This window comes from Phodopus roborovskii, unplaced genomic scaffold (assembly GCF_943737965.1).
Source record: "Phodopus roborovskii unplaced genomic scaffold, PHOROB, whole genome shotgun sequence".
Taxonomy (NCBI): domain Eukaryota; kingdom Metazoa; phylum Chordata; class Mammalia; order Rodentia; family Cricetidae; genus Phodopus; species Phodopus roborovskii.
Genome location: NW_026126418.1, coordinates 15,913,385 through 15,939,857, shown reverse-complemented (window position 1 = coordinate 15,939,857; position 26,473 = coordinate 15,913,385). Strand labels below are relative to the sequence as shown.

The 26,473-nt window shown below is 36.8% G+C and overlaps 1 protein-coding gene and 1 non-coding gene across 4 annotated transcripts in view; both read left to right on the top strand.

Moving 5' to 3' along the window:
• Ckap5 (cytoskeleton associated protein 5) overlaps positions 1 to 26,473 on the top strand; it is a 90,841-nt gene that overhangs the window by 46,367 nt on the left and 18,001 nt on the right. For all 3 annotated transcript variants that reach the window (XM_051184203.1, XM_051184201.1, XM_051184202.1), the window contains exons 17-31: positions 877 to 1,062; positions 2,151 to 2,245; positions 4,900 to 4,957; positions 5,046 to 5,171; positions 6,649 to 6,788; positions 7,297 to 7,471; positions 8,457 to 8,570; positions 10,368 to 10,496; positions 11,209 to 11,403; positions 12,067 to 12,202; positions 23,002 to 23,090; positions 24,778 to 24,903; positions 25,187 to 25,336; positions 25,624 to 25,827; positions 26,015 to 26,150. In XM_051184203.1, the coding sequence (XP_051040160.1) occupies positions 877 to 1,062; positions 2,151 to 2,245; positions 4,900 to 4,957; positions 5,046 to 5,171; positions 6,649 to 6,788; positions 7,297 to 7,471; positions 8,457 to 8,570; positions 10,368 to 10,496; positions 11,209 to 11,403; positions 12,067 to 12,202; positions 23,002 to 23,090; positions 24,778 to 24,903; positions 25,187 to 25,336; positions 25,624 to 25,827; positions 26,015 to 26,150 (2,059 nt within the window). The remainder of the gene's footprint in view (positions 1 to 876; positions 1,063 to 2,150; positions 2,246 to 4,899; positions 4,958 to 5,045; positions 5,172 to 6,648; positions 6,789 to 7,296; positions 7,472 to 8,456; positions 8,571 to 10,367; positions 10,497 to 11,208; positions 11,404 to 12,066; positions 12,203 to 23,001; positions 23,091 to 24,777; positions 24,904 to 25,186; positions 25,337 to 25,623; positions 25,828 to 26,014; positions 26,151 to 26,473) is intronic.
• Positions 26,341 to 26,450, top strand: LOC127222873 (small nucleolar RNA SNORD67). Its single transcript, XR_007834566.1, has one exon. It is a non-coding gene; the product is annotated as a small nucleolar RNA SNORD67 (small nucleolar RNA).

The following is a 26,473-nucleotide window of genomic DNA, read 5'->3' as shown; positions in this document are numbered from 1 at the left end:
ATTTACATGGATACTTGGAATTGAACTGTTTCTCATCTTCTGCAATTACCAATTTGCCTAGGAACTGAGGCATTTCCCTGACCCTATTTATTTTTTGAGATAGGCTCTTGCCATATGCCTCAGACTAGCATTGAAAACTCTTGTCCCCTTCCTCAGTTTCAATTATAGGTATTCATCACCACATATGACTTAACAAAAAAAAAAATTAAGTTAATATATTTTATAACTACTTATTGAGCCTGTGTAAGTCAGTTTTAAATTACAGAATGGTAATAGTTCTACAATACTAGATTTTGAGCAGTGGTCCTCAGCCTGTGGTTCATGGCCCCTTTAGGGGTCAAATGACCCTTTCACAGGGATTGAGTATATCCTGTATATCAGTTATTTACATTATGATTCATAACAGTAACAATTACAAAGTAGCAGCCAAAATAACTTTATGGTTGGGGATCACTGCAACATAAAGAACTATATTAAAGGGTGGAAGTATTAGGAAGGCTGAAAACTAATGATTTTGACTATGTTCATCTTCCTCAAGAGAATTCCATTCTTAGTAGCAAGGCCTCTCCACTCTACTGTAGCTCACATTAATTCTCTGTCATCTATTAATTAATTTTCTGTCTCCATGGATTCACCTCATGGATATGGCACTTCATATCAATGGATTCATTCTTTTTGTGTTGACTCCCCCCCACCCCCCATATTCATTGTCAGTTAGCTACTGTAATAGATAACAAAAGATAAAAATTACTTTGGTTGTCTAAAATCTTGTTTATCATTTGGTTATCTTTACAGATGTTACAGCTTCAGGTTGCTTTGTGGGGAACTGAATGTTGTTGACTCCCTGATAATGTTCTGATATTTATCCATGCTCAGGTGATGCAGATGAAGCTTCACATAGTTGCTTTGATCGCCCAGAAGGGAAATTTTTCTAAAACTTCTGCTCAGATTGTATTAGATGGCCTTGTAGACAAGATTGGAGATGTTAAATGTGGGAACAATGCAAAAGAAGCTATGACTGCAATAGCTGAAGCGTGCATGTTGCCATGGACAGCTGAACAGGTTAGTTCCACAGAGCTCTTTCCCTCCATTGTCCCAATTTTTTCCCAAATTTTAGTTTACGCCTGCCAATTCCAGTTATTTCTTAGGTAAAGTTGTTTTATGCTGTGGTTCCTATTTGTTTCTTTGTTGTGGTTCTTGTTTGTTTTTGTGTTGCCTTTGGGACAGGTCTCATTATGTAACCATTAAGCTGTCCTGCAGCTTACTATAGAAGATGATGTTAATTTTTTTCCTAAGACATTATAATTCAAAATGATCAGTAAATGAAAAGTTTAAAATAGGAATGCTTTTAAAACTCTTATCACCCCAGTTGCGGGTGGTGCATGCCTGTAGTCCCATCTACTCAGGAGGCTGAGACAGGAGGATCACTTGAGTATAGGAGTTCTGGGCTGTAATGCGCTATGCTGATCGGGTGTCCGAACTAAGTTTGGCATCAGTATGACAACCTCCCGGGAGTTCTGGGCTGTAATGCGCTATGCTGATCGGGTGTCCGAACTAAGTTTGGCATCAGTATGACAACCTCCCGGGAGTGGGGAACTACCAGGCTGCCTAAGGAGGGATGAATCGGCCCAGGACAAAATTCTGTGACTTCTGAGGCTGATGAGATAGCTCAGTGGTTAAGAGCACTGACTGTTCTTCCAGAGGACTGACCCAGGTTCAATTCCTAAACACACATGTGTCAGCTCATAGCTGTCTGTAACTCCAGTTCCAGGGGACCTGACATCCTCATACAGATGTACATGCAGGCAAAACATAAAAATACTGAGCAGAGGCAGGTGGATCACTGTGATTCAAGGTCAGCCTGGTCTTCTGTGCGAATCCTAAGACAGGCTCCAAATCTTCCTAGAGAAATCCTCTCTCCAAAATCAAAAACAAACAAAAAACCATAGAAATAAATAAAATCATTAAAAAAAAGAGAGAGAGAAACATCATCTTGTTTTTAGGGTAAATTAAATATTTTTCATAGATCCATGTAGTTTAACATCTGAAAAATCATATTCGGTACATATATGCCTTAGAATCGTAATTTATTTCTATAAGAAATATGAGAGAAAAATGGAGATCTGATGCCATGTTTTTGATTGTTTCAGATGATGTCAATGGCCTTCTCACAAAAGAATCCCAAGAATCAGTCGGAAACTCTAAATTGGTTATCAAATGCAATAAAAGAATTTGGTTTTTCTGGGTAAGTTGGGGGGGAGGGATGTGGAATATAATTGAGTTTTACCAAGTCCTTGGTCTTAATTTCTTTTCACTATCTTTGCTTATTTCTGAAGCACTGAAATTGGGTTGTCTAGTTTACATAAAAGAAAGATCTGTTGACTTGTATTGTACATTTTGATATCTAGTAAAAGAAGAGTATATATATATATATACATATACTAAAATGTTCATAAATGGTTTCTGTGTGTGTTTATTATACATACACACATTTAAAGATATAGATTGTGTGTGTCTATCTGTCTTGTGGGATGTGTGGATGGCATATGCCATGAAATACACATGACAGTCTGAAGACAGCTTTGGGGAATTAGTCTGTCCTTCCACCATGTGAGTTGTGGGAATTCAAACTCTAACCCTTAGGCTTGGTGGGATAGAAGCCTATATGCACTAAGCTCTTTAACTATCTCCTATGCCCTGCCTTTCTAGAGGTTCTGGAGAAGGCCTTGAACATGCTAGGTCAATACTCTCTCATAGAGCCACGTGTCCAGTCCCCTCCAAAGATGGGTCTCTAAGTTATTTTTTTAATAAGTGTTAATAGCTGTCCACAGAAAAGCTAGTTGCAAGTATTTCTAGTCAGATACATTTCAAAAATTACATAATTTAGTGCCTGAAAGGGCTCTTTTTTGGATTAAATGTTATCAGTATTCCTACATATAAAATTTTTTAATTGCTGCCATGTTTATATGAACATAGTTGTTTGTTATTTTTTAATTCCATTTAGACCTACCAATTATACTTTTGTGTGGATTTGGGTGTGTGTGCATGCCACAGAATGCACATAAGGTCAGACAATAACTTTCAGAAATTGGTTCTTTCTTTACACCATGTGGCTGCTTAGTTTTAAATTCATGTCACCAACCTTGATAGCAAACACATTTACCATTTAAGCCATCTTACTGGGGCCACAGCTGTTTTTTTTTGTTGACTTAGGCAATCTTAGATTCCTGGAAACATTTAAACCCTCCTGTTGTGGCTTCCTGACCTGGGTCTGTCGGTGTTTGCTAGTTATCCAGGACTTTTTAGAGCAGTTTTCATATAGCAGTATGTTGTCTTTGCTCTGTAGATGAAGAAATGAAAGCACAGAAAGCCAAGGCTTGAATCCAGGCATTCTGGGTCAAGCAAGGAAAAAGATGCTATATTGTGTTGCTTTCTCTATGCCTTGCTTTGGGGTTTTTGTTTGTTTATTTGATAATAACTACCACTTACTAGCTTACAAAATGTTGCAATAAGGGCCAGGAATGGTGGCACCACATCTTTAATGCCAGCAACACAAAAGACAAGCAGAGACAGATTGATGAGTTCAAGGCCAACTAGGGCTACATAATGAGACCCTGTCTCAAAAATAAGTAAAAATGGTGACTAGTATACGCTTTTCCAAGTATAGCTAAAGTAAATTGTGCTTAGAGAGTGGTAGGAAATAAGACTGGAAAAAGGAGAGCAAGTCACCTAGGCCCTCAGCATATGTAATAAATTAGGATGACAGAAGCATTTTTAAGCAGGGAAAGAATGTAATTTTATGGTAAAACACTTGTCTAGTATGCATGAGGTTCTGGGTTTATTCCCCAGAACTGTCAAAATTTTGATGTAGAAAGCTTTGGCAGAAGAGTATCTGACTGAAGTCAAAGATAGATAGTAAAGCATAGGGAGCCTACTTAATATGTTGTTCAAATAGTGCTGTCAAGAAATAGTTGTTTGCAAACCAGGCAGTGGTGGCACATGCATTTATCCCAGCACTCAGGAGGCAGAGGTAAGCGGATCTCTGAATTCAAGGCCAGCCTGATCCCTGAGTCCCAGAACAGCCAATACTACACAGAGAAATGTTGTGTGTGTTTGTTGGGGGAGGGGGAAATCACAGAAGTGGAAGTTTTGTACTTAGGATATATTTTGAAAGTAGAACTATGTAGTTAAAGGATATTGAATCAGAATGATTCTGATGTTCAAGGATGGGTTGAAGAGCTGGGGGACTTTAAGTGTGGATCTGAAATGAGTTACAGAAGACTGAAGGCATAAGCTTGGGAGTAAGTGTATGTATAAGATGTCTGCTAGTCATAGAAATTGAAATGTGACCAAGGCAGATGTGTACATGAATCTAGAGTTTAATACTGGATACAGGGTACCAGTACAATAAGATGGTTTAGCAAGTAAGTCCTGGTGGCTGAAGTTCAGTCCTTGGAACCCATATAAAGGTAGAAGAAAAACTCTACAGAGTGGTCCTCTGGCTTGGAAAGATGACTCAGCAGTTAAAGAACACTCAGTATTCTTTCAGAGGACCTGAAGTCAGTCCCTAGCACCTATATTGGGTGGCTCACAACTGTCTGTAACTCCATTTCCAGAAGATCCAACCAAGTTCTCATCTGACCTCTTCAAGTGGCCTGTACCACCAAAATGCATACCTGTACACTGATGGTAAATCTTTAAAAAAAAAAAAAGTTTTAAGAGTGGATTTTGAAGTCTTAATTAAGCATAGTAGGATTTATCAGCATATTTAGGAAAGAGGATACCTGAGGACTTTTTCAGTGGGAGTCAATCCTTAAGTCTGGTTTAAGTTCTTAATAATTTGAAGATTTTAGATTTTACTTGTTTATTATTAGTTTTCAGTGATTTGTTTTTTTCTAGGTTGAATGTCAAAGCTTTCATTAGCAATGTGAAGACTGCTCTCGCTGCAACAAATCCAGTGAGTACACTCCAGCATGTGTGGAAGCATTATAACCATTTTTGTACTTCTGCTCTGGTTTAGAAAGTTCTTACTGTTTCTCTGGCAGGCTGTGAGGACTTCTGCCATTACCTTGCTTGGTGTGATGTTTCTATATGTTGGCCCTTCTTTGAGAATGTTCTTTGAGGATGAGAAGCCTGCCCTCCTATCCCAGATAGATGCAGAATTTGAAAAGGTAATGGTTGTAAAAAATGGTTCATTCTAAGGGGTAGTCTTGAGAATTTCACATTAGTTAAAACTAAATTTTAACTGGGTTTAATGGCGTGCATACACATGTAATTCCAACACATTGAGCTTGGAAGACCATGAATTATTTCAGACTCAGCATAGGCTATAATAGCATTCAAGGTCAGCTCTGGATACAGAATAAGACTCTTGTCTAAAAAAAACAGTAAAAACAGAATCTAAGTTCCAGTACAGCCAGAGCTAGCTATACACAGAAAAACAGAGCCTAAAGAGATAACTGCCAGTTAAGAGCTCTTCCAGAAGACCCAAGTTAATTTCTTAGCACCACTGATGTTGACTGCCTCACATATACCTGTAACTCTAGCTCAAGAATACCCAGTGCCTTCTTCTGGCCCCTGCAAGTACCTACACTTACAATGTACATACCATACCATACACAGACATACATAGAATTAAATATAAATCTTTTATGAAAATTCAAAATGACTACATTTTTAAATATTTGAAATAAAGAACAAATATGTGCTTGGTTTTATAGACATAAAGTATTCCTAGAAGAATTCATAAGAAACTCAATTTGACTTTGTGAAGAAGAAAACTGATTATAGTTTAGAATGAGGAGTTTGTTTCATTTTTTACACGTTCATAATGTCAGACATTATGAGTCTTCTACCTACTCAGAAAAAATACATTAAGCTAAAAGAAAAACATAGGGTAGCCCTAATTGGTCTGTAAATTGCTACATAGACTAAGCTGACCTCAAAGTTGTAGCAGTCCTCCTGCCTGTGCCTCTTGAATGCTGGAATTATTGGCCTACACTACCACATTTGATCAAAATGCAATTTTAATGTATTTTTTTCTTAATTAAAAACAAAACAACAAACTATCTTTTCTTGAGTGGCTTTTCTGACTGAACATGCAAAATGTTCACAGCTTGCTTGCTTTTGTTTTGGAAATAGAAGTCAAAAGACAACTTAGTGACTGAGAGGACACATTCTAGTAGTTTTCCATAAAAATAACTTGCTGTTTTGTCTCAAAATTAAAATCTAGCTCTCAGTTAAAGTATGTTTTATAACACTGTATGTAAATATTTTATGAGTTAGGAATAAAGTTCAGTGGTTGAACTTGCCAGCATGCATAAGGTCCTAAGAGTCTATTCCCAGCACAGCCACAAACAAAACAAACAAAAACAAGTATTATAAAAGAAACACTTTTTCAGATTTTATTTATTTGCTTTTTGTAAATGTGTGCTCTCTCTACATGTATGCATTTATTCCATAAGAGGGTATCAGAATCCACTATGGATGTTTGTTGGGCCATCCATGTGGTTGTTGGGAATCAATCTCAGGACCTCTAGTAGAACAGCCAATGATCTTAACTGCCAAGCTATCTCTTCAGCCCTAAGATGAGAACATTTTACTTTAGGTAACTTCTCTAGTTCATTAGTTTTATTCATTTGTGTGTAGATGCAGGGACAAAGCCCACCTGCTCCAACCAGAGGGACTTCTAAGAACAGTACAAGTGGTGCAGATGAAGTGGAAGATGGAGATGAACCAGATGATGGGGGCAGTGATGTGGTTGATCTTTTGCCAAGGGTAGAGATCAGGTAGGTTTACCCTAAGAAATTGTTTTTTGTTTTGTTGTTGTTGTTTTCTTCTTTACACTGTTTCAGAGTTTGGGTTTAGGTTTTTGTTTTTATTCTATTTCAGACGGGGTCTTGCTATCCAGTTCTCTATGTAGACCTCATATGTAAACTCACTAGTTGTAGACAAAGCTGACTTCAAACTCAAGAGATCCCCCTGCTTTTGCCTCCAGGATGCTAGGATTAAAAGAGTGTGCCACCAAGCCCAGCTGTTTGTGTGTTTGTTTGCTTTGTTTTGGCTTTTTTTGTGGGGGGGAGGGGGTTAGAGAGATAGGGTTCCACTGTATAATACAGACTGGCCTTGGCCCCACTGTCTTCTTGTTTTAGGTTCCTAAGTGCTAAGATTGTAATTATGCACTAGTATATCCAAATTCATTATAATAAAATCTTAACGTTTTAATTCAGTATAGGGAATTTTGGTGACATTTGCTTTGAGGAGTCTAGAATTTAAATTATGCCTTCTGTTTTTCAGTGACAAAATTACTTCAGAGTTGGTGTCTAAAATTGGTGACAAGAATTGGAAGATCAGGAAAGAAGGCCTAGATGAAGTGGCAGGTATTATCAATGAAGCAAAATTTATCCAACCAAATATAGGTGAACTTCCAACTGCCTTGAAGGGTCGACTCAATGATTCAAATAAAATCTTGGTACGTGAACCATGTGCCTTTTCTCTTTCTTCCCCTCCCCTGCTTCTATAGAAGGTTCGTTTTCATTGTGGCTTTCATTAGCAAAAATGAGTATTTGTGTTATATGCTTTGAGCTACAAAAAAGTTCTATTAAATATCAGAATTTATTTTTATAGGAATCCAATACTAAATATTTTTGTGTGGAACTATTTTAATTTTAATATATGTAAATATACCTAATCATACTTTTTTTTGTTTCCGTTTTAAGATAGAGATCTACTATGTAGTTCAGGATGGCCTTGAACACACTATGTCTCCCAAGCTACTCAAACTCCAGGCAGTTCCTCTGTATCAATCCCTTCCAGTACATAGTGTATCACTATGCTTTGTTTAATTTCTAATTTAAAAAAAGTAGTACTTACTTGTTTTTATTTGGATGGAAGATAGTGCATATGGAGGTCAGAGAACAGCTTGCAGGTCTCAGTTCTCTCCTTCTACCACACTAAGGTTCTGGGATTGAACTCAAATTGTCAGCCTTGATGAAAGGTACCTTTACCCACCATTCCATCGTGCTGGCCCTATTTTCTGTATTTTAATTGTTTCTTATGTCAATGCCTTTTAAACTATAGAATAAAATTCTAGTACTATAGTTTGTTTTTTTTTTTTTTTTTTTTGAAAGATTGTTATTTTTTTGCCAAGCATGGTAGAGCATGCCTTTAGTCCCAGCACTCAGGAGACAGACCAGTGGACCTCTGTGAGTTCCAGGCCACTCTGGCTAGCCAGAGTTATATAGTAAGATCCTATCTCAAATAAAATGTGTATGTGTGTGTGTCTGAGTATGGATTTGTGAACACAAGTGCCGTGCCCAGAGACTAAAAAATTATTCATAATCCAGGTAGATTTGTGTTACAAAATACTGCTGTATTTTTAATTCAGAACCCTGTAATATTGACCACTTAACAGCATTATTTACAGTTTGAACCTGTGTTGGATCTTTCTACCTCAGGTCCAGCAGACATTGAATATACTTCAGCAATTGGCAGTAGCCATGGGTCCAAACATCAAGCAACATGTAAAGAACTTAGGCATACCTATCCTTACTGTCCTTGGCGATAGCAAGGTAAATCTCTTCTCATCATATTTCCATTCTGTAATAAGTCAGCCACATTCTTGTGTTAAGGATAATTTTATGTTTTACAGTGTAGGTAATTGCTTAAGAATTTATAAAGATGATACTATTAGAAGAAAAATATTAAACATGCTTACCTTTCAAGCAGAATTTATGTGATAACTAGATGTATAATTATTTAAGCTTATGATCCTTAAATAGTTATGTCCTCTAGGTTTAATTTATGAACTTTTCTTTCTTACAGAATTGAAATAAATTTTAGTAGTTGATATATTTGATTAATTAGTTGAAACATTTTCTTATTTCTGCTTGTGTGTATATATATATTTTTTTTTTTTTTTTCAATAAATGATTGCTGTTAAGGATTATGACATCATTAATGTTTTCTTTTGGGTAGTTTTTGGGGGTTTTTTTGTATTTTTGTTCTTGAGGCAGCGTTTCTTTTTATTTATTTTTCTCTTTTGTTAATGCATTTACTTTTTAAAAATTTTTCTTTTTTTTTTTTTTTTTTTTTTTTTTTTTTTATTTTACATATGGATCCCAGTTCCTTCTCCCTCCCTTCCTCCCTCTCTCCCTCTTTCCCACTCTCCCATTCCCTCACCACCACCACCCTCACATCCCATTTTCCCCCCACTCCACAGATAGAGTGATGCCCTCCAGGAGGGGGTCATCAAAATCTGTCAAGTCTAGACCCTCCATCCTGCCTCTAGGTTAAGGGTGTATCCCTCCATAGGGAATGTGCTCCCAAAGTCCTTTCTTTCACCAGGGATACATCCTGTTTCCACTGTCAGAGTTCCTTTAGACTGCCCAGGCCTCCTGAGACCCATGTTCAGAGGGTCTGAGTCAGTCCAATGCTGGATTCCCAGCTGTCAGTGTGGGGGCCCAGAGACTGGCTGTTTTGGAACTCTCTGTGTAGACCAGGTTCACTTCAAACTCATGAGAGTTTTCTGCCTCTGTGTTCCAAGTGCTGGGTTAAAAGTTTATGTCAACATACCTGGCTTAAAAGTTTTGATATAATGATTAAGTATATGGATTTGGATCTTGAAGTAATTTTCTATATCCTTCCCACTACTGGACTACTATAGCATGCTTTTCTTCAGTAAGGTGTTTATAATTTGACAATATTAGAAGCCATTGAAAATTGCAAGTGTTTTTTTTTTGGGGGGGGGGTTGTTTTGTTTTTTAGCTCTATGCTAAATATTTTAATGTCCCTTTTGTGTAATTCATTTAATTTGAGAAATTACATTTATTTTTCAATTTGTAAATCTTTGTATTCTATGATTATACAAAGTATCTTAATTCTTAACAATTTGAAGTCCCTAACATAGAATTCCATTCTTTGTCCATTCTTTATCAGATAAGGACATAAAATTCAGAAAGCAAAATATATGTATTCCAGATATTCTTCCAAAATATATTTATTATTCATGCAGATTAGCCTGGCATGCCAGCACTCAGGAGGAACAGGCAGGCCTGTTTTACACAGTGAATTCCAAGACAGCCAAAGCTACATAGAGAAACTCTGTCTTAGAAGACCAAAAAAAAAAGAAAAAAGAAAAAAATTGTCCAGATTATTGTTTTACCTAACAGAGTATAGGATTTTTTTCTTCCAGCTTTGTGTTTTTTATTTCCACCTTCTTTTGAAGTCTTTAATACAACCACAGCACTAGTTTCTATTTCAGAGAAGATGATTCAAGTATGTACATGGGACTTTAGAGGAAACCTCCATTGTTCACCCCTCCCTCCAAATCGTACTTGATATTTTTGCCCATTCTGTTCTCACTTCAGAACAATGTTCGAGCTGCTGCCCTAGCAACTGTGAATGCTTGGGCAGAACAGACTGGCATGAAGGAATGGCTGGAGGGAGAAGATCTTTCTGAAGAACTCAAAAAGGAAAACCCATTCTTGAGGCAAGAGGTTAGTACCATAAGTAAATTGTGTATTTTACTCATACCTTTAACCTATTTTACATGACCTCCATAAAAGCTATATATTTGTGGTTAAAACAAACTTTTGGGATGGGGGGAGAGACGGGGGGGAAATGGGAGGGTTGTACCAGGATCTCTATATGTGGTCCTGGCTGTCCTGGAACTCACTGTGTAGACCAGTCTGGCCTTGAACTAAAGAGTTCTGCCTGCCTCTGCCCTGCTGGGATTAAAGGTATGTGCCACCACCGTGCCCAGCTTAACAAACTTTATTTTAAAGCCAAAAATGGTGAGTTACTCCTATAGTATTAGTACTTAAGAGGCTAAGGCAAGAAGGATCAGCACAATGTTTGAAGCCAGATTGTTCTGTATAATGAATTTCAGGGTAACATGACTTACTGTATGACAACCTGTCTTCAGAAAAATAAACTAAAGCATAAACTTATCATAAAAGTATATAAAGATGATACCAAATTGCTAGAGCTCTCTGTGTTCTTTTTTTTTTTTTTTTTTTTTTTTTTTTTTTTAATTCATTGTCTGGGTGGGTGGGTGCACATGTAGAGGCACCAGTTCTGCCTCCTAGCACTAAAGGCTTGTTCCATTTCTAGTACTGAAGAAAAAAACAATTCAATGTCTGAGACCAATAAAAATCATTAGTACTTATTCACTTACAGTGTTTGACTAATCTTTTTTTCTTTTGATAGCTTCTGGGCTGGCTGGCTGAGAAACTACCTACCCTTCGTTCCACTCCCACAGACCTTATCCTTTGTGTTCCTCATCTGTATTCTTGTCTAGAAGACCGAAATGGAGATGTACGAAAGAAGGCCCAAGATGCTTTGCCATTCTTTATGATGCATTTAGGATATGAAAAAATGGCCAAGGCTACTGGGAAACTAAAGGTACTAGTTATTGTGGCTAGCATTGTTAAAATCTATTAGGAAAATATTAAATTAATTTATATAAGCAGAAGATCATGCCACCTACCATAGGACTCAATCTTAATCTCCCCCACCCCCACCTCCCCGGAGACAGGGTTTCTCTATGTACAGCCCTGGCTGTCCTGGAACTCACTCTGTAGACCATACTGGCCTTGAACTCAAAAAGATGTACCTGCCTCCGCCTCCCAAGTGCTGGGATTATAGACCACTACTGACCACTCAGCTCAATCTGAAATCCATTTTTGTTATTTTTGTTTTTTGAGACAGGGTTTCTCTGTGTAATACATCTGGCTGTCCTGTAGACCAGAGGATCTCACAAGAGATCCACCTTCCTCTGCATGATGGGAATAAAGGCATGTGCTACCACTGTCTGGCTTCAATCTGAAATTCTAATGAGAGCAAAAACAAAATTTTTAACAGTGTAGATCTGGAGTCTGGTGACTTATAGGAGTGCAAATTATTACCTTCTAGAATGGTAGTTACTCAAATGTGACTTCATAATGTGTGCTACTTTTGTGCTTTGTGCTGACTCCATTGGTAAATAAAAAGTAGGAGTTCAGACCTGTTAATAATCTTAGTATGAATGTATCATTGTGTCAACTTTGATTTGCTTTGTTTTTCTAGCCAACTTCTAAAGATCAAGTACTGGCCATGCTAGAAAAGGCCAAAGCTAACATGCCATCCAAGCCTGCTGCACCTGCTAAGACAATGTCCAAACCAATGGGAGGTTCAGCTCCAGCAAAATTCCAGCCTACACCAGGTAATAACTTTGAAAATGACTTGAAGGAACTCAAAACACAGCCAGCTTATTAATCTTTGCATTTGTTTTCCTCACCTCTTCCTTCAGACATTTAGAATCCATGCTAATAGTGTGATCATTATTTGTTTTCTGTGCCATAAATTTATTTTGAGTTAAAATACTTCTTTCAAGAATTATTCCATGGCTATCTTCTATCATTGGACATTTTATTTAGAAGTCAGGAACATCTAGCTTAATCTACTTTTACAACGGGAAACCAGTGCGGTTAGTGATTTTTTTTTTTTTTTTTTCAGAAGCCAGTACTTGAAATCAGGACGCTTGACCATTAGGGAATGAACCTAGGGCTCATGCTAAGCTCCCACACTATGACTGATCTTATATTCTTAGTCAAAAATTATTATCTGATAATCTTGATTTTAATTGGGTTTGTTTTTAAGGTTTCAAATTTTTTTTAATATTTATTATAATATATACATAACAATGTCTGCAAGTACACCAGAAGAGAGTACCAGATCTCGTTACAGATGGTTGTGAGCCCCCATGTGGTTGCTAGAAATTGAACTCAGGACCTCTGGAAGAGCAGCTAATGCTTTTAACCTTTGAGCTGTATCTCCAGCCCTGGTTTGGTTTGGTTTGGTTTGGTTTGGTTTGGTTTGGTTTGGTTTGGTTTGGTTTGGTTTGGTTTGGTTTGGTTTGGTTTGGTTTGGTTATGACAGGGTTTCTCTGTGTAGCTTTGGCTGTTCTAACTTGTGATCTGTGTACATGACTGGCTTCGAGCTCAGAGATCTACCTGCCTCCGCCTCCTAAGTGCTGGGATTAATAATCCTCATATTAAAAGTTGATAATATAACCATCAGGTGATGGTTTCATGTGCCTTTATTTTTTAGTATTTATTTATTTGTGGCTTTTCAAGACATGGTTTCTCTATTGCTTTGGAGCCTGTCCTCAAACTTGTTCTGTAGACCATCCTGGCCTCACACTCACAGAGATCTGCTTGCCTCTGTAAATTTGTGGTCAGTCTGGTCTACAGGGCAAGTTCTGTGACGGCCAGATTACACAGAGAAACCTGTCTCAGAAAAAAAAAAAAAAAAAAAAGTCAATCCTATATATAACCTATAACCACTTGATTTCTAGACTTCTTGCCTTCTTTAACAAAAATAATTTTCTTCTGTTTACTGGGATAGAACTTGAAGATGCTATAAAGTCAGAAATTTTACATTATGTTAAACTTGTATCCAAATGTGCTGGGCAGTGGTGGCACATGCCTTTAATCCCAGCACTCAGGAGTCAGAGGCAGGCGGATCTCTTGAGTTTGAGACAAGCCTGGTCCACAAGAACTAGTTCAAAGCCACAGAGAAACCCTTGTTATGAACACTTTCCCACTAACTTAGTCCCAGAGCCGCGTCAGCCCCAAATAATACGCAGAGATATTGTATTAATTGTGAAACTGTTGGCCAGTTACTAGCGTTTCTTATGGACTAGCTCTTTCTTAAATATTAACCCATTTCTATCAATCTAAGTGTTTCCACGTGGTCTTATCTTACCAGAGAGAAGGTCTGCACCTCTTATTCCTCTTGGGCCTGCATTTCTGCTCCTTTCTATTACATCTCCCAGAATTCTCCTTGCCTCCTAGTCCCGCCTATGTTGCTTTGCTATTGGCCAACAGGCTTTTATTCGTTAACCAATAAGAGAAACATATTTACAGAATGACATCTCTCGTTATCTTTTCTGTCTAAAAAAAAGGGTTTTAACTTACATAGTAATATATGTAACAAAACAGTTGTAAAATAAGAACTATAATAATAACTAACTATAGTTAACAATATTTAGTTCATTAACATTTAGCAAGATTTAAAATATTCATTCCATCATCTATCCTATCTTTGTGAGTCTAAGTCATATATGTAACTTATCTTTAATCCTAAGGAAAACTATAACCATAACTATCTGTCTTCAACTCCATGAAAGACCACAAAAGGATAATATAGAAACTCTAGAAATGATAAAGACAGCCCACTGTCCAGTCAGTCACCCAAAGTTCATGTGTAATGTTTCATCTTCAACCTATAGGCCATAGTGTGTCTGGCAGACTCCTCAACAAAGCAGGCAATTTGAAACTGTCCACCTGTGTTGGCAGTTTGTCAGTCATTTTTTTCTCTGTGTCCTGTAGAGTGTAGGCAGACTCTTCCATGAAGTAGGAACCTGTAGCAATGTCCATCTTGTATCAGCAGTCACTTTTCTGTAGGACCTGCATATCTACTTTATAAAGCATATAGTTAAATAGAGAGTTAAAACAGTCTAGACAAGAGCGGTATCTTGCCAAAATAGCTAGTCTTGCCATTTCCTTTCTTCAATGTCCATATTCCTTTCTGATGCAGGTGGTGTTGCCAGGAGCAATTATGTCTCACTGTCAAGAAAAACCCTAAACCATTTTAAATGCCATATTCTGTAGATCTTTGAAAGGTTTGAAGAATGCCTATCCAATTGAAATATATCTCTGTATATCTATAAAAACCTAACAAACCTAACTATAAGTTTTGACTATAATTTGTATTTAATTATACATTAAATTTTAAAATGAGCTATATAAACACAATACCTAGATAAGAGGAGAAATATACATACCACAAAACTGACCTTAAATTTGTATAAATAAATGAAAATCCATACTAATACAAAGTATTCATTTCTATAACCTATTCTCCTTTTTCCTTTAAAGAGATTGACTGTGATCATTAACCATTTATAAGCTAACCCCAATTAAAGGAAGAGAAGCATTTATAAACAATATTTGGGAATGTGGGCCTCATTTTCTCCAAACTGCTTCCTGCTGGTTGGGAACTGTAATACCATGGGGTCCTAAGAAGACGCAGAAATCCTGGCTGTAGTGGTCTGCAAGGCTGCCTTGTCCTGGCTGTTTTGAATGTTGGATCACCTGGGTCACTGCTTCACAGGATTTTGCTTCATCAAACCATATTAGTCTAGAAAAAATCCACAACTTTTCATTTTCTGTGAAAATGTAAAATCTCTTTTCCAAAGTAACATATCCTTATACTTAAAATTTGAAGTCAAGGTATTTTTAAAATATAAAAGTTGGATTAATTTAGCAGCATTGATAATCAAGTATATTTTAACAGTTGTTGTTCCTTCCTTAGCATTGAGCAATTCAAAGACAACACGATAGCATACAATATCCAAACTCTCTCTGTAATTCCCATCTTTAGGTGACTTTTTTATTACTCTATTTCTTTTACTTCTATTTTTTCATTTTTTGAGTCAAGGTTTCTCTGTGTAACTTTGGCTGTCCTAGAATTCACTCTGTACCCCAGGTTTGCTTTGAAATCAGAGATTTGCTTGCCTCTGCCTCCCAAGTGCTGGGATTAAAGGCATGTGCCACCACACTCAGCTACTCTCTATTTTTTTTTTTTTTAACCAGTTTATCCTGTTTTTTTTTTTTTCCTCTCCCAAGCCTACATATATTTTAAAACATACTGTAAACCTTTAGAGGTTTCTCTTTATCTTAATTTATCTTTACTGTAAATCTTTATCTTTTTCTGGCCATGAGTTTTTTATCTTCTAAACAACACCACATAGCTTTCCCGTATGGCAGGGGTACATTTACCTACAGCAGGGAGAGCTGTGCTTACTGCCTTGGTCTATGCTGCCACTGCCAGCTGCTTGTAAACACCATTCAACTGTTAGCAGTGCCTCTTAAAAGATCAGTGCAATTTTTTGCAATGCTGAGTCAGGAAACCTCTCTTAAAGGAGTCGAGTTGTGCAAGTCTCTGCTTGTCTCTAGCAAAACAGAGCCCAATTGAGAAAAATGCTGCAACCAAGAAGCCTTGCTTGTCTCGGTTCTTCTCTGTTTCTAAAATCCCTTTTTAAGCTTTTGTCAAGTTTTAAGTGGAAGTTCTTAGTACCCACATTGCAGGCTCCATTTTGTTATGAAGACTACTACCAGCCTGGTGTCAGAGCTGCATCAGCCCCAAATAAGAGAAACATATTACAGAATGACAGAATGACAACTACCATCAAACTCTGTCTTGAAAAACAAACAAAAAAATTGTATCCAATTGTATATTCAGGTTTAACATTTATTGGAGTCTTATTTCAGTGATGACAAGTCCTACATTTAAAGAAGTATTAATCTGGCACAAAGTATTGTTGTGTGCTATTTAGAATATAATTTTCAAAATTACAGTTCAAATATCATTAAATTAGAATTAGATTCATTGAATTAAATTTGTAACATGCCTAAAAAGAATTTTTCAAAAAATTATATTATTTTTTTTGGGGGGGGAGGGTGGGGGGGGTGATAGGGTCTCTATATAACCCTTGACTATACCAAAATTCAGTATGTATGTAGGTCAGGTTGACTCACCTATCTCTCTGTCTTAGTGCTGGGACTAAAGATATGTGCCACTATATTAAGCAAAATTTATTTTTCTGTTGTGAAAAGTAAATAGCCACTACTATACAAATCTGTGTTCTGTTTGTGTCAGTATGACAAATTATACTGGTGTATTTCATGAAAAAAATGTGTAAATAAAAACTATGATATACACACTAGAATACAAAGAGAATATTGCTAATTAAATTAGAGTAATGTCTTGTTTGGAAATGAAAAGGGCAGAGCAAACTGCTAAAACAATGAAAATCATTTAAAAGATAAACACTTATGTGCACTTATATATTTGAATTCTTATTTTGGAAACTAGTTCAAATTGGTATAATAACATTATTCAGTGTTTATTATTTTAGGTCTTATTGACTTCCACTTTAATTTTCCTTTTTTTTTTTTTTTTTTCATTAATTTATTTGTTGCATTCCAATCCCAGTTTCTCCACAATCTTCCCTCTCCCTTCATCCCCTCACACCTCCCATCTGTTCCTCAGAGAGGGTAAGTCCTTCCCTAGGAAGTCAACTAAGTGTATCCCATTATCTTGTTGAGGCAGGACCAAGGCACCTCTCCACCCCCCATACACCTCTGTGACTAAGCTGAGCAAGATCTCCATGTAGAATGGGTTCCACTAAGTCAGTCTGTCATTGTCTTCATATATTGTCTGAGTCACACCATTATCACCTATATTAAGGGAGACTAGTTTGGTCTTAGGCAGGTTCCCCATTTGTCAGACCTGAGTCAGTGATCTCTCACTAGCTCAGGTCAGCTGATTCTGTATGTTTTCCCATTTTGGTCTTGACTCCTTGTTCATATTATCGATCCTCCCTCACTTTGGTTGTACTCTAGGAGCTTGGCCTATTGGTTAGTTGTGAATTTCTGGATCTGCTTCCATCTGTTTCTGGAAGATGTTTCTAGCTTCTCTGGGGTTGTGGATTATAGGCTGGGTATCTTTTGCTTTATGTCTAGTATCCACTTATAAGTGAGTACATACTATATTTGTCTTTCTGGGTCTGGGTTACCTCATTCAGGATGATTTTTTCTAGTTTTGTACATTTGCCTGTGAATTTTAGGATATCATTGTTTCGTACCAATGAGTAGTACTCCATTGTGCAAATAAACCACATTTTCTTTATCCGTTCTTCAGTTGAAGGGTAGGTAGGTTGTTTCCAAGATTTGGCAATTATGAATAATGTTGCTATGAACATAGTTGAGCAAATGTCCTTGTGTACCTCCTTTGGGTATATGCCCAACAGTGGTATTGCAGGGTCTTGAGGCAGGTTGATCCCTATTTTTCTGAGAAATCTCCATACTGATTTCGACAGCAGCTGTACAAGTTTTCACTCCTACCAGCAATGGAGGGGTGTTCCCCCTTCTCCACATCCTCTCCAGCATAACCTGTCATTGGCCTTTTTTAGCTTAGCCATTCTGATGTGTGTAAAATGGAATCTCAGAGTGGCTTTGATTTACATTTCCCTGATGATTAAGGATGTTGAGCATTTCCTTAAATGTCTTTCCATTATTTGAGATTGTTCTGTTGAGAATTCTCTGTTTAGATCTGTACACCATTTTTAATTGGATTATTTGGTAGTTTGATGTCTAGTTTCTTAAGTTCTTTGTATATTTTGGAGATCAGCCCTCCGTCAGATGAGGGTTTGGTAAAGATCTTTTCCCATTGTGTAGGAAGCCATTTTGTCTTGTTGACTATATTCTTTGCTTTACAGAAACTTCTCAGTTTCACAGGGTCCTATTTATTAATTGCTGTTCTCAGTGTCTTTGCTACTGGTGTTTTATTTAGGAAGAGGTCTCTTGTGCCTATGCATTCAAATATATTTTCCACTTCCTTTTCTATGAGGTTCAGTGTGGATGGATTCATATTGAGGTCTTTGATCCATTTGGACTTGAGTTTTGTGCATGGATCTATTTACATTCTTCTACATGTTGACAGTCAGTTATAATAGCACCATTTATTGAATATGTTTTCTTTTTTCCATTTTATATTTTTAGTTTCTTTGCCAAAAATTAGGTGTTCATAGGTGTATGGGTTGATACTGAGGTCTTCGATTCAATTCAATTGGTCTACCTCTTTGTTTTTATGCCAATACCAAGCTGTTTTCATTACTAAAGCTCTATCATAGAGCTTGAAGTCAGAGATGGTGATGCCCCCAGATGATCCTTTATTGTACAGGAATGTTTTGGCTATCCTGAGCTTTTTGTTTTTCCATGTGAAGTTGAAAATTGTTCTTTCAAGGTCTGTGAAGAATTGTGCTGAGATTTTGATGGGGATTGCATTGAATCTGTAGATTACTTTTGATAGGATTGCCATTTTTACTATGTTGATCCTATCTATCCAAGAGCATGAGAGATGTTTCCATTTTCTTTAATTTCTTCCTTTAAAGATGTGTAGTTCTTGTAATACAGGTCTTTCTTTCACTTGTTTGGTTAGATTTACCCCAAGATATTTTATGTTATTTGTGGCTTTTGTAAAGGGTGATGTTTCTCTGATTTCCTTCTCAACCTGATTGTCATCTATATATAGTAGGCTATTGATTTTTTGTTTTTGTTTTAACTTAATCTTGTATTCTGCTGCCTTACTGAAGGTATTTATCAGTTGTAGAAGTTCTCTGGTAGAATTTTTGGGGTCACTTAATGTAAGCTATCATACCGTCAGCAAATAGCAAGTTTGACTTCTTTTCCAATTTGTATCCCTCGGACCTCCTTTTGGTCTCATAGTGCTCTATTTAGAACTTTGAGTACTATGTTGAATAGATATGTAGAAAGTTGACAGCCTTGTCTTATTCCTGATTTAAGTGGGATTATTTTGAGTTTCTTTCCATTTAATTTGATGTTGGCTGTTGGGTTACAGTGTATTGCCTTTATTGTGTTTAGGTATGTTACTTTATGTTACTTTTATCCCTACTCTCTCCAAAACCTTTATCATGAAAGGTATTAAGTTTTGTCAAAGGCTTTTTCAGCATCTGGTGAGGTGATCATGTGTTTTTTTTTCCTTTCAGTTTGTTTATATGGTGGATTACATTGATGGATTTTTGTATGTTGAACCATTTCTGGGATGAATCCTACTTGGTCATGGTGGATGATTTTTCTGATGTGTTCTTGAATTCAGATTGCCAGTATTTTATTGAGTATTTTTGCATCTATGTTCATGGGGAAATTGGTCTGTAATTCTCTTTCTTAGTTGTATCTTTGTGTGGTTTGGGTATCTTGGTAACTGTAGCCTCATAAAAAGAGTTTGGCAATGTGCCTTCTATTTTTTATTGTGTGGAACAACTTGAAGAGTATTGGTATCAGATCTTCTTTGAATGTCTGGTAGAATTCTGTATTGAATCCATCTGGGCCTGGGGTTTTTTGTTTGTTTGTTTGTTTTTTAGGTGGGAGACTATTAATAACTGCTTCTATTTTCTTAAGAGTTATAGATGTATTTAAGTTTTTTATCTGTTCTTGATTTAATTTTAGTATCTCATGCTTATCTAGAAAATTGTACATCTCCTTAAAGTTTTTCAATTTTGTGGAGTATAGGTTTTTGAAGTATGACTTAATGATTCTCTGGATTTCCTCAGTTTCTATTATTATGTCCCCCTTTTTGTTTCTAATTTTGTTAATTTGTATATTCTCTCTCTGTTTTTGGTTAGTTTGGATAAAGGTTTGTCTGTTTTGTCAAATTTCTCAGAGAACTAACTCTTTGTTTAATTGATTTGCATTGTTTTCTTTATTTCTATTTTGTTGATTCCACCCTTCAATTTATCTATTTCTTGCCGTCTTCTCCTTCTGGGTGAGTTTGCTTCTTTTTGTTCTTGCACTTACAGTTCTGTTAATTCACTAGTGTGGGATTTTTCCAGCTTCTTTATGTAGGCATTTAGTGCTATAAATGTTCCTCTCAGCACTGCTTTCATTACCTCCCCTAAGTTTGGGAATGTTGTAAGGTCATTTTCATTAAATTTTAGGAAGCCTTCTCTTTCTTTCTTATTTCTTCCTTGACCTAGTGGTGGTTCAGCTGATCATTGTTCAATTTCCATGTGTTTATGGGCTTTCTGAAATTAATGCTGTTGTTGAATTCTAACAGTGGTGATCTGTTAGGTTACAGGGGTTTATTCCAACTATTTTGTATCTGTTGAGGTGTGCTTTGTATGTTTGTATGTGATCTGTTTTTGACAAGGTTCAATCCATGAGGTGCTGAAAAGAAAGTATATTCTTTTGTGTTTGGATGGAATGTTCTGTAAATGTCTATTAGGTTCATTTGAGTCATAACATCTGTTAGTTTCCTAATTTGTCTGTAAATTCTGTCTGGCAGATCTATCCAGTGGTGAGAGTGGGGTGTTGAAGACTCCCACCATTAGTGTGGGGCTTGATTTGTGATTTAAGCTTTAGTGGTGTTTCTTTTATAAAAACAAGAGCCCTTATGTTTGGGGCATAGATGTTCAGAATGGAGATTTCCTCTTGGTGGATTTTTCCTGTGATGAATATGAAATGCCCTTCTTTATCTTTTTTGATTTATTTTAGTTTGCAATTTATTTTGTTAGATATTAGGATATTTACACCAGCTTGTTTCTTAGGTCTATTTGATTGGAAAAAAATTTCCCCAACCCTTTACTCCGAGATAATATCTGTCTGTAAGTTTGAGGTGTGTATCTTGTATGCAGCAAAAGGATAGGTTCTGTTTTCATTTCCATTCTGTTAGTCTTTGTCTTTTTTATAGGTCAATTGAGACAATTTATGTCAATGGATATTAATGACCAGTGATTGCCAGCTCCTGTTTTTTGTTTTTGTTGTTGGTGATGGCATTGTGTGTTCAATTCCCTTCTTTGGGATTTGCTGCTTTAAGCTCATATATTTCCTGTGTTCTTGTGGTTGTAGGTTATTTATTTGGATTGGTGTTTTCCTTCTAGTACTTTCTTTAGGGCTGGGCTTATGGATAGGTTTTGTTTAATGTCCCACGCTACCGTCTTGCCAGCAAGACGCGGCACACTCAGGATCCTTCTGCAGTAAAGCTTTAATGCATCTTGAGAGGGAGAGCATAAGCTTACAGAGCGGAGACTCCAAACTCCCAAAACCCATCCCTTATATAGGATGGCAACCGCCGCCTCGGACGTGTCACCCCCTGACTGGCTGCAGCTCCTCGGACCATATGACGCCACGGGAGAGGTGGAGCCCAAGGGAGGGAAAATCACCCTGCACCTGCGCATTGACTTGTTTACTCTCAATGCCAGCTGGATGCAGGCGCCATCTTGTAATGGAAAATGCAGGGACAGCTCCCTACAGTTTAAATTTGGTTTTATCGTAGAATATCTTGCTTTCTCCATCTATGGTTATTGAAAGCATTGCTGGGTAAAGTAGTCTGGGCTTGCATCCTTGGTCCTTTAGTGTCTGCATAACAGCTGACCAGGACCTTCTGGCATTCATTGTTTCCATTGAGAAGTCAGGTGTAATTCTGATAGGTTTGTCTTTATGTGTTAACTGGCCTTTCTCCTTTGCAGCTCTTAATATTCTTTTTTTTTTTTTTTTTTATTCTGTCTGTTTATTGTTTTGATTATTATGTGGCAAGGGATTTTTTTTTTTTTTTTTTTTTTTTTTTTGGTTCAGTCTTTGGTGTGCTGAAAGCCTCTTGTGTTTTCATAGGCATACAGGAAATAGATTCATCAGTTCAAGAAAATTTTAAATCTAACAAATCCTTAACAGAAAACATTCAGGAAATCTGGGACACCATGAAAAGACCAAACCTAAGAATAATAGGGATAGAAGGAGAAGAAGTCTAACTCAAAGGCACAGAAAATATACCCAACAAAATCATAGACAAAAATCTTTCCCATACATAGGAAGCTTCTAGCTCACTTCCAGTGTGATTTCTTTACATCTGCATCTGAATAGTATGGCATTTTCAGCCCTCAAGGTTTACCAACTAATCTAGCTCTTAGGAGCAACCAAGAACAATGGTAATTGCCTGTTTGTTTTATTTTAGGTTAATAACCTATGGCTTCTAGGAATAACTTTACTCACCTGTGCAGGGTACCTCAAACTTCTATTATTGTTTGTTTTTGTTTTTAATTAGCTTATAAAGTTGCAAATTTCTTTCCTCCCCCCCCCCCCCCAAATATCCTTAGTTTTGTTCACCTTACTACCTCCTCTCATCTCACTGTGTAGATCATATCCTCAAACTTGCAGCAATCTCCCTGGCTCTGCCTCCCAAGTACTAGAATAACAGGCATGTGCCACTATGCCCAACTTCTAAAGAGAAACTTGAAGAGAAAAGGACTAAGGAAAAAAAAAATCTTTAAATGCCTTATATATTGATACATTTAAGGCTATGGAGTTGTTTTTAATCATTATGTGTTTCTAGGATAACTGATAGGAATTTAACATAGTATATGCTTTTTCCCCTTCAAAGCACCTGTTGAAGATTCTGTTTCCAGCACCACAGAAGCTAAGCCTGATCTGAAGAAGGCTAAAGCTCCAGGAGTTTCCTCCAAAGCAAAGGTATGTTAACTCTGCACACTTAAATAGTTCTTTTGTCTCAATTTTATACACTGAAGTCACTCTGTTAGGAAAGGTCATAGCATGTATGAAAGAATGTTCCCCCTATTGATAATATGAAATTAAGTATTTATAGAAGTTTCTGTAGCTTTTATTTGTTTAATTGATTTTAATTGATTTGATTTTTTTCTTTCTTTTTTCTTTTTTTTTTTTTTTGCACTGTACTTGAGATAAAACTTAAGACTTCTAGGTAGAGAAGCCCTGTACTTGTTCCTGTGCCCATGGCTTGTTATTAATCAGATCCCAAAACAGTCATTCTGTTCCCATAAAATGTCATGGAGAGCTCTGAATATTTGCACTAGAGAAAAAGAGTCTGACATGGTGGTACACACATTTAATCCTAATACTAGGGAGGCAGAGGTAGTCAGATCTCTGTAAGTGTGAGGCTAGCCTGGTCTACATCTCAAGATCCTGTCTCAAAAATAAAGGAGAAAAAGTATATGCTCTGTCAGCTCTGGGAATAATCAGTAGCATAGGATGGTCTGTATTTGAAAATAATCACCTTTCTCCATGTGCCATCATGCCCAATTTAAATGACTTATTTTTATTATTTTATGTGCATTGATATTTTGCTTGCATGTATGTCTGTATATGTCAGGTCCTCTGGAACTGGAGTTACAGATAATTATGAGCTGACACTTGAGTGTTGAGAATAGAACCTGGATCCTCTGAAAGAGCATCCAGTGCTCTTAACTGCTAAGCCATTTTTCCAGCCCCAAATTCCATTAATTTTTTTTAAAAAAAAAGCTTGCAAAGCACTTTTACATAAGTGATCTCTTTTTTGACTGAATAATGTCAGTATTTAGAAAGAAATTCTGGACAACTAGAAAAATTAACTTTTGCTACATATGTAATAATTTCAGTGATAAGATTCAAATTTTACCTTAAGCATATGTACTATTCATCATTTTTCTGATAAAAATATATTAGTCATTATATTTGAAAACTAAGTATTTAAAATGTATACAACAATTTTCTTTAGAAACAGATTTAGTACCTTAGTTACAGCACTGTAGTAGAGATACATTAAAGAAAGATACAAGGAGAAAATAGAACTTTCTCCACTAAGTGATATGAGGTGTACAAGTGCCATTCACTCAAATGACATTAACATGAAATATAAATAGCCTTGAAGAGACAGGTGTGTGCCTTTAAGCCCAGCACTCAGGAGGCTGAGACAGGCAAATCTCTTGAGTTTGAGGCCAGCCTGGTCTACAGAGCTAGGGCTATACAGAGAAATCCTGTCTTAAAAAAAAGAACTAAAGGTATTGAAGATTTCAAGGAAGAAAACTTAAAAAATTGTCTGTGACCCAGACTAATTAGAGTTAATAGCAATATTTCCAAATATTTGTAGCTCAATAAATAACAAAAATTCACATAATATAATTTAAGATTTTTTATAGAATACATATGTAATCAAGGTCTATGGCCAAGGTGGGAGTATTGCAGGTTTGAAGACCAGCATAGTCTACATGGTTACATAAAAGATTAATGACTCATCATTTTCTTTCATGTTGGAATATAATGTAGAGTGATTTCTCTGGTGTTTGTAAGGCTCTCTTGATAGGCAATAGCATTCACTCCCCAGAAGTGGCCTACCTAATCAATATTCTCTTAACTCTGGTTGTAGAGTGCACAAGGGAAGAAAGCGCCAAGCAAAACCACCTTAAAGGAAGATGATGATAAATCTGGGCCCATTTTTATTGTTGTTCCAAATGGAAAGGAGCAAAGGATGAGAGATGAGAAAGGATTAAAGGTAAGGAAGTAAGAATCTTTGGGAGTTTTTGCTTGTTTTTATCTTGTTAATCAAGGACTTAGCCTGCTAAGACATGAAAATTACTGTGAATTCAAGGCCATCCTGCTCCCTGTATTCAATGCCAGGTCAGTCACAACAAAATGCCAAGACCCTATCTCAAAAAAAGCAGGCTAAAGAGCAAAAAGGATCACATTAAGTTGGGTCCTTCAGCTGTACCAGGTGGCTCTCAACTTTGTTTCAGTTGAACTGTTTATACTCACTACCTTTCTATTTTCCCTCTCAGGTGCTAAAGTGGAATTTTACTACTCCACGTGATGAATACATTGAACAGCTGAAGACTCAAATGTCTAGCTGTGTGGCTAAATGGTTACAAGATGAAATGTTTCACTCAGACTTTCAGCATCACAATAAAGCCCTGGCTGTCATGGTTGATGTAAGTCTTCAAATAGATAAATGTCTATATGTCTCAGGAATATGAAAATAAGGAGTACTATGAAATGGTCAAGTTTGAATACCTTGAGGAAGACATAAACTATAATGTTCTCTGTAGAGCTGTCTCATTTTATAAAATAAATGACGGTATATTTGGGGGGGGGTCTTATTAAAAGTCTAAAAATCTTAGATTTTCTTTGGGGCACCAGTACAATTTAAGAAATATGGGCCTAATAGAATTTAAATATGCATACAGAATTACCTGTGGGTTTTTATTTTTATCTTAAGCACTTGGAGAGTGAAAAAGAAGGTGTCATTGGTTGCCTGGATCTTATCTTAAAATGGCTTACCCTCCGGTTTTTCGACACCAATACAAGCGTTCTAATGAAAGCACTGGAATATTTAAAATTGCTTTTTACTCTACTGAGTGAGGAAGAGTATCATCTTACTGAGAATGAAGCATCTTCCTTTATCCCCTATCTCATCCTCAAGGTAATGTGATCTTATCCTGTGAGGCTTCTTGAGTTCCGAGCTAACTTTAATTTTTACACCTTTATCCTCTCATTTATGGTATGATGGTACCTGCTTTCAGTTCACCCTCAAAATCCTTTCAGAATACAGTAATGCATGAAATAACCATAACACTCAGAAAGGTTTTTTATCATTTTTTGTTGATCAGGTTGGAGAACCAAAGGATGTCATTCGTAAAGATGTCCGTGCCATCCTGAACCGGATGTGCCTTGTCTATCCAGCCAGCAAGATGTTCCCCTTCATCATGGAAGGGACCAAATCCAAAAACTCTAAACAGAGAGCAGGTGAAGCAAAGCATCTCTGTTTGTCCATCTGTCTTTCTAGAGTTGCTGAGAGCTGAGCTTATAGCCATACTTGCTAGATAAGTACCTTACACTAAACTTTATGTCTCTAGCCTCCAAAATTAAAGTTAAGGTACAAATCTTTGCATAAGTGATTCTCAACAGTCATTTATAAATGAACAATGACTTAAACTGTGAGAGTGATGAGTTGCACACTGGTGGAGCTAAGTATCAGGTGATACAGGCATCACTCAGTACCACCCTGGTGACAAAATCAGGTGCACAGGGGCCATCTGACTCACAGCCATACCCTGTTATGAACACTT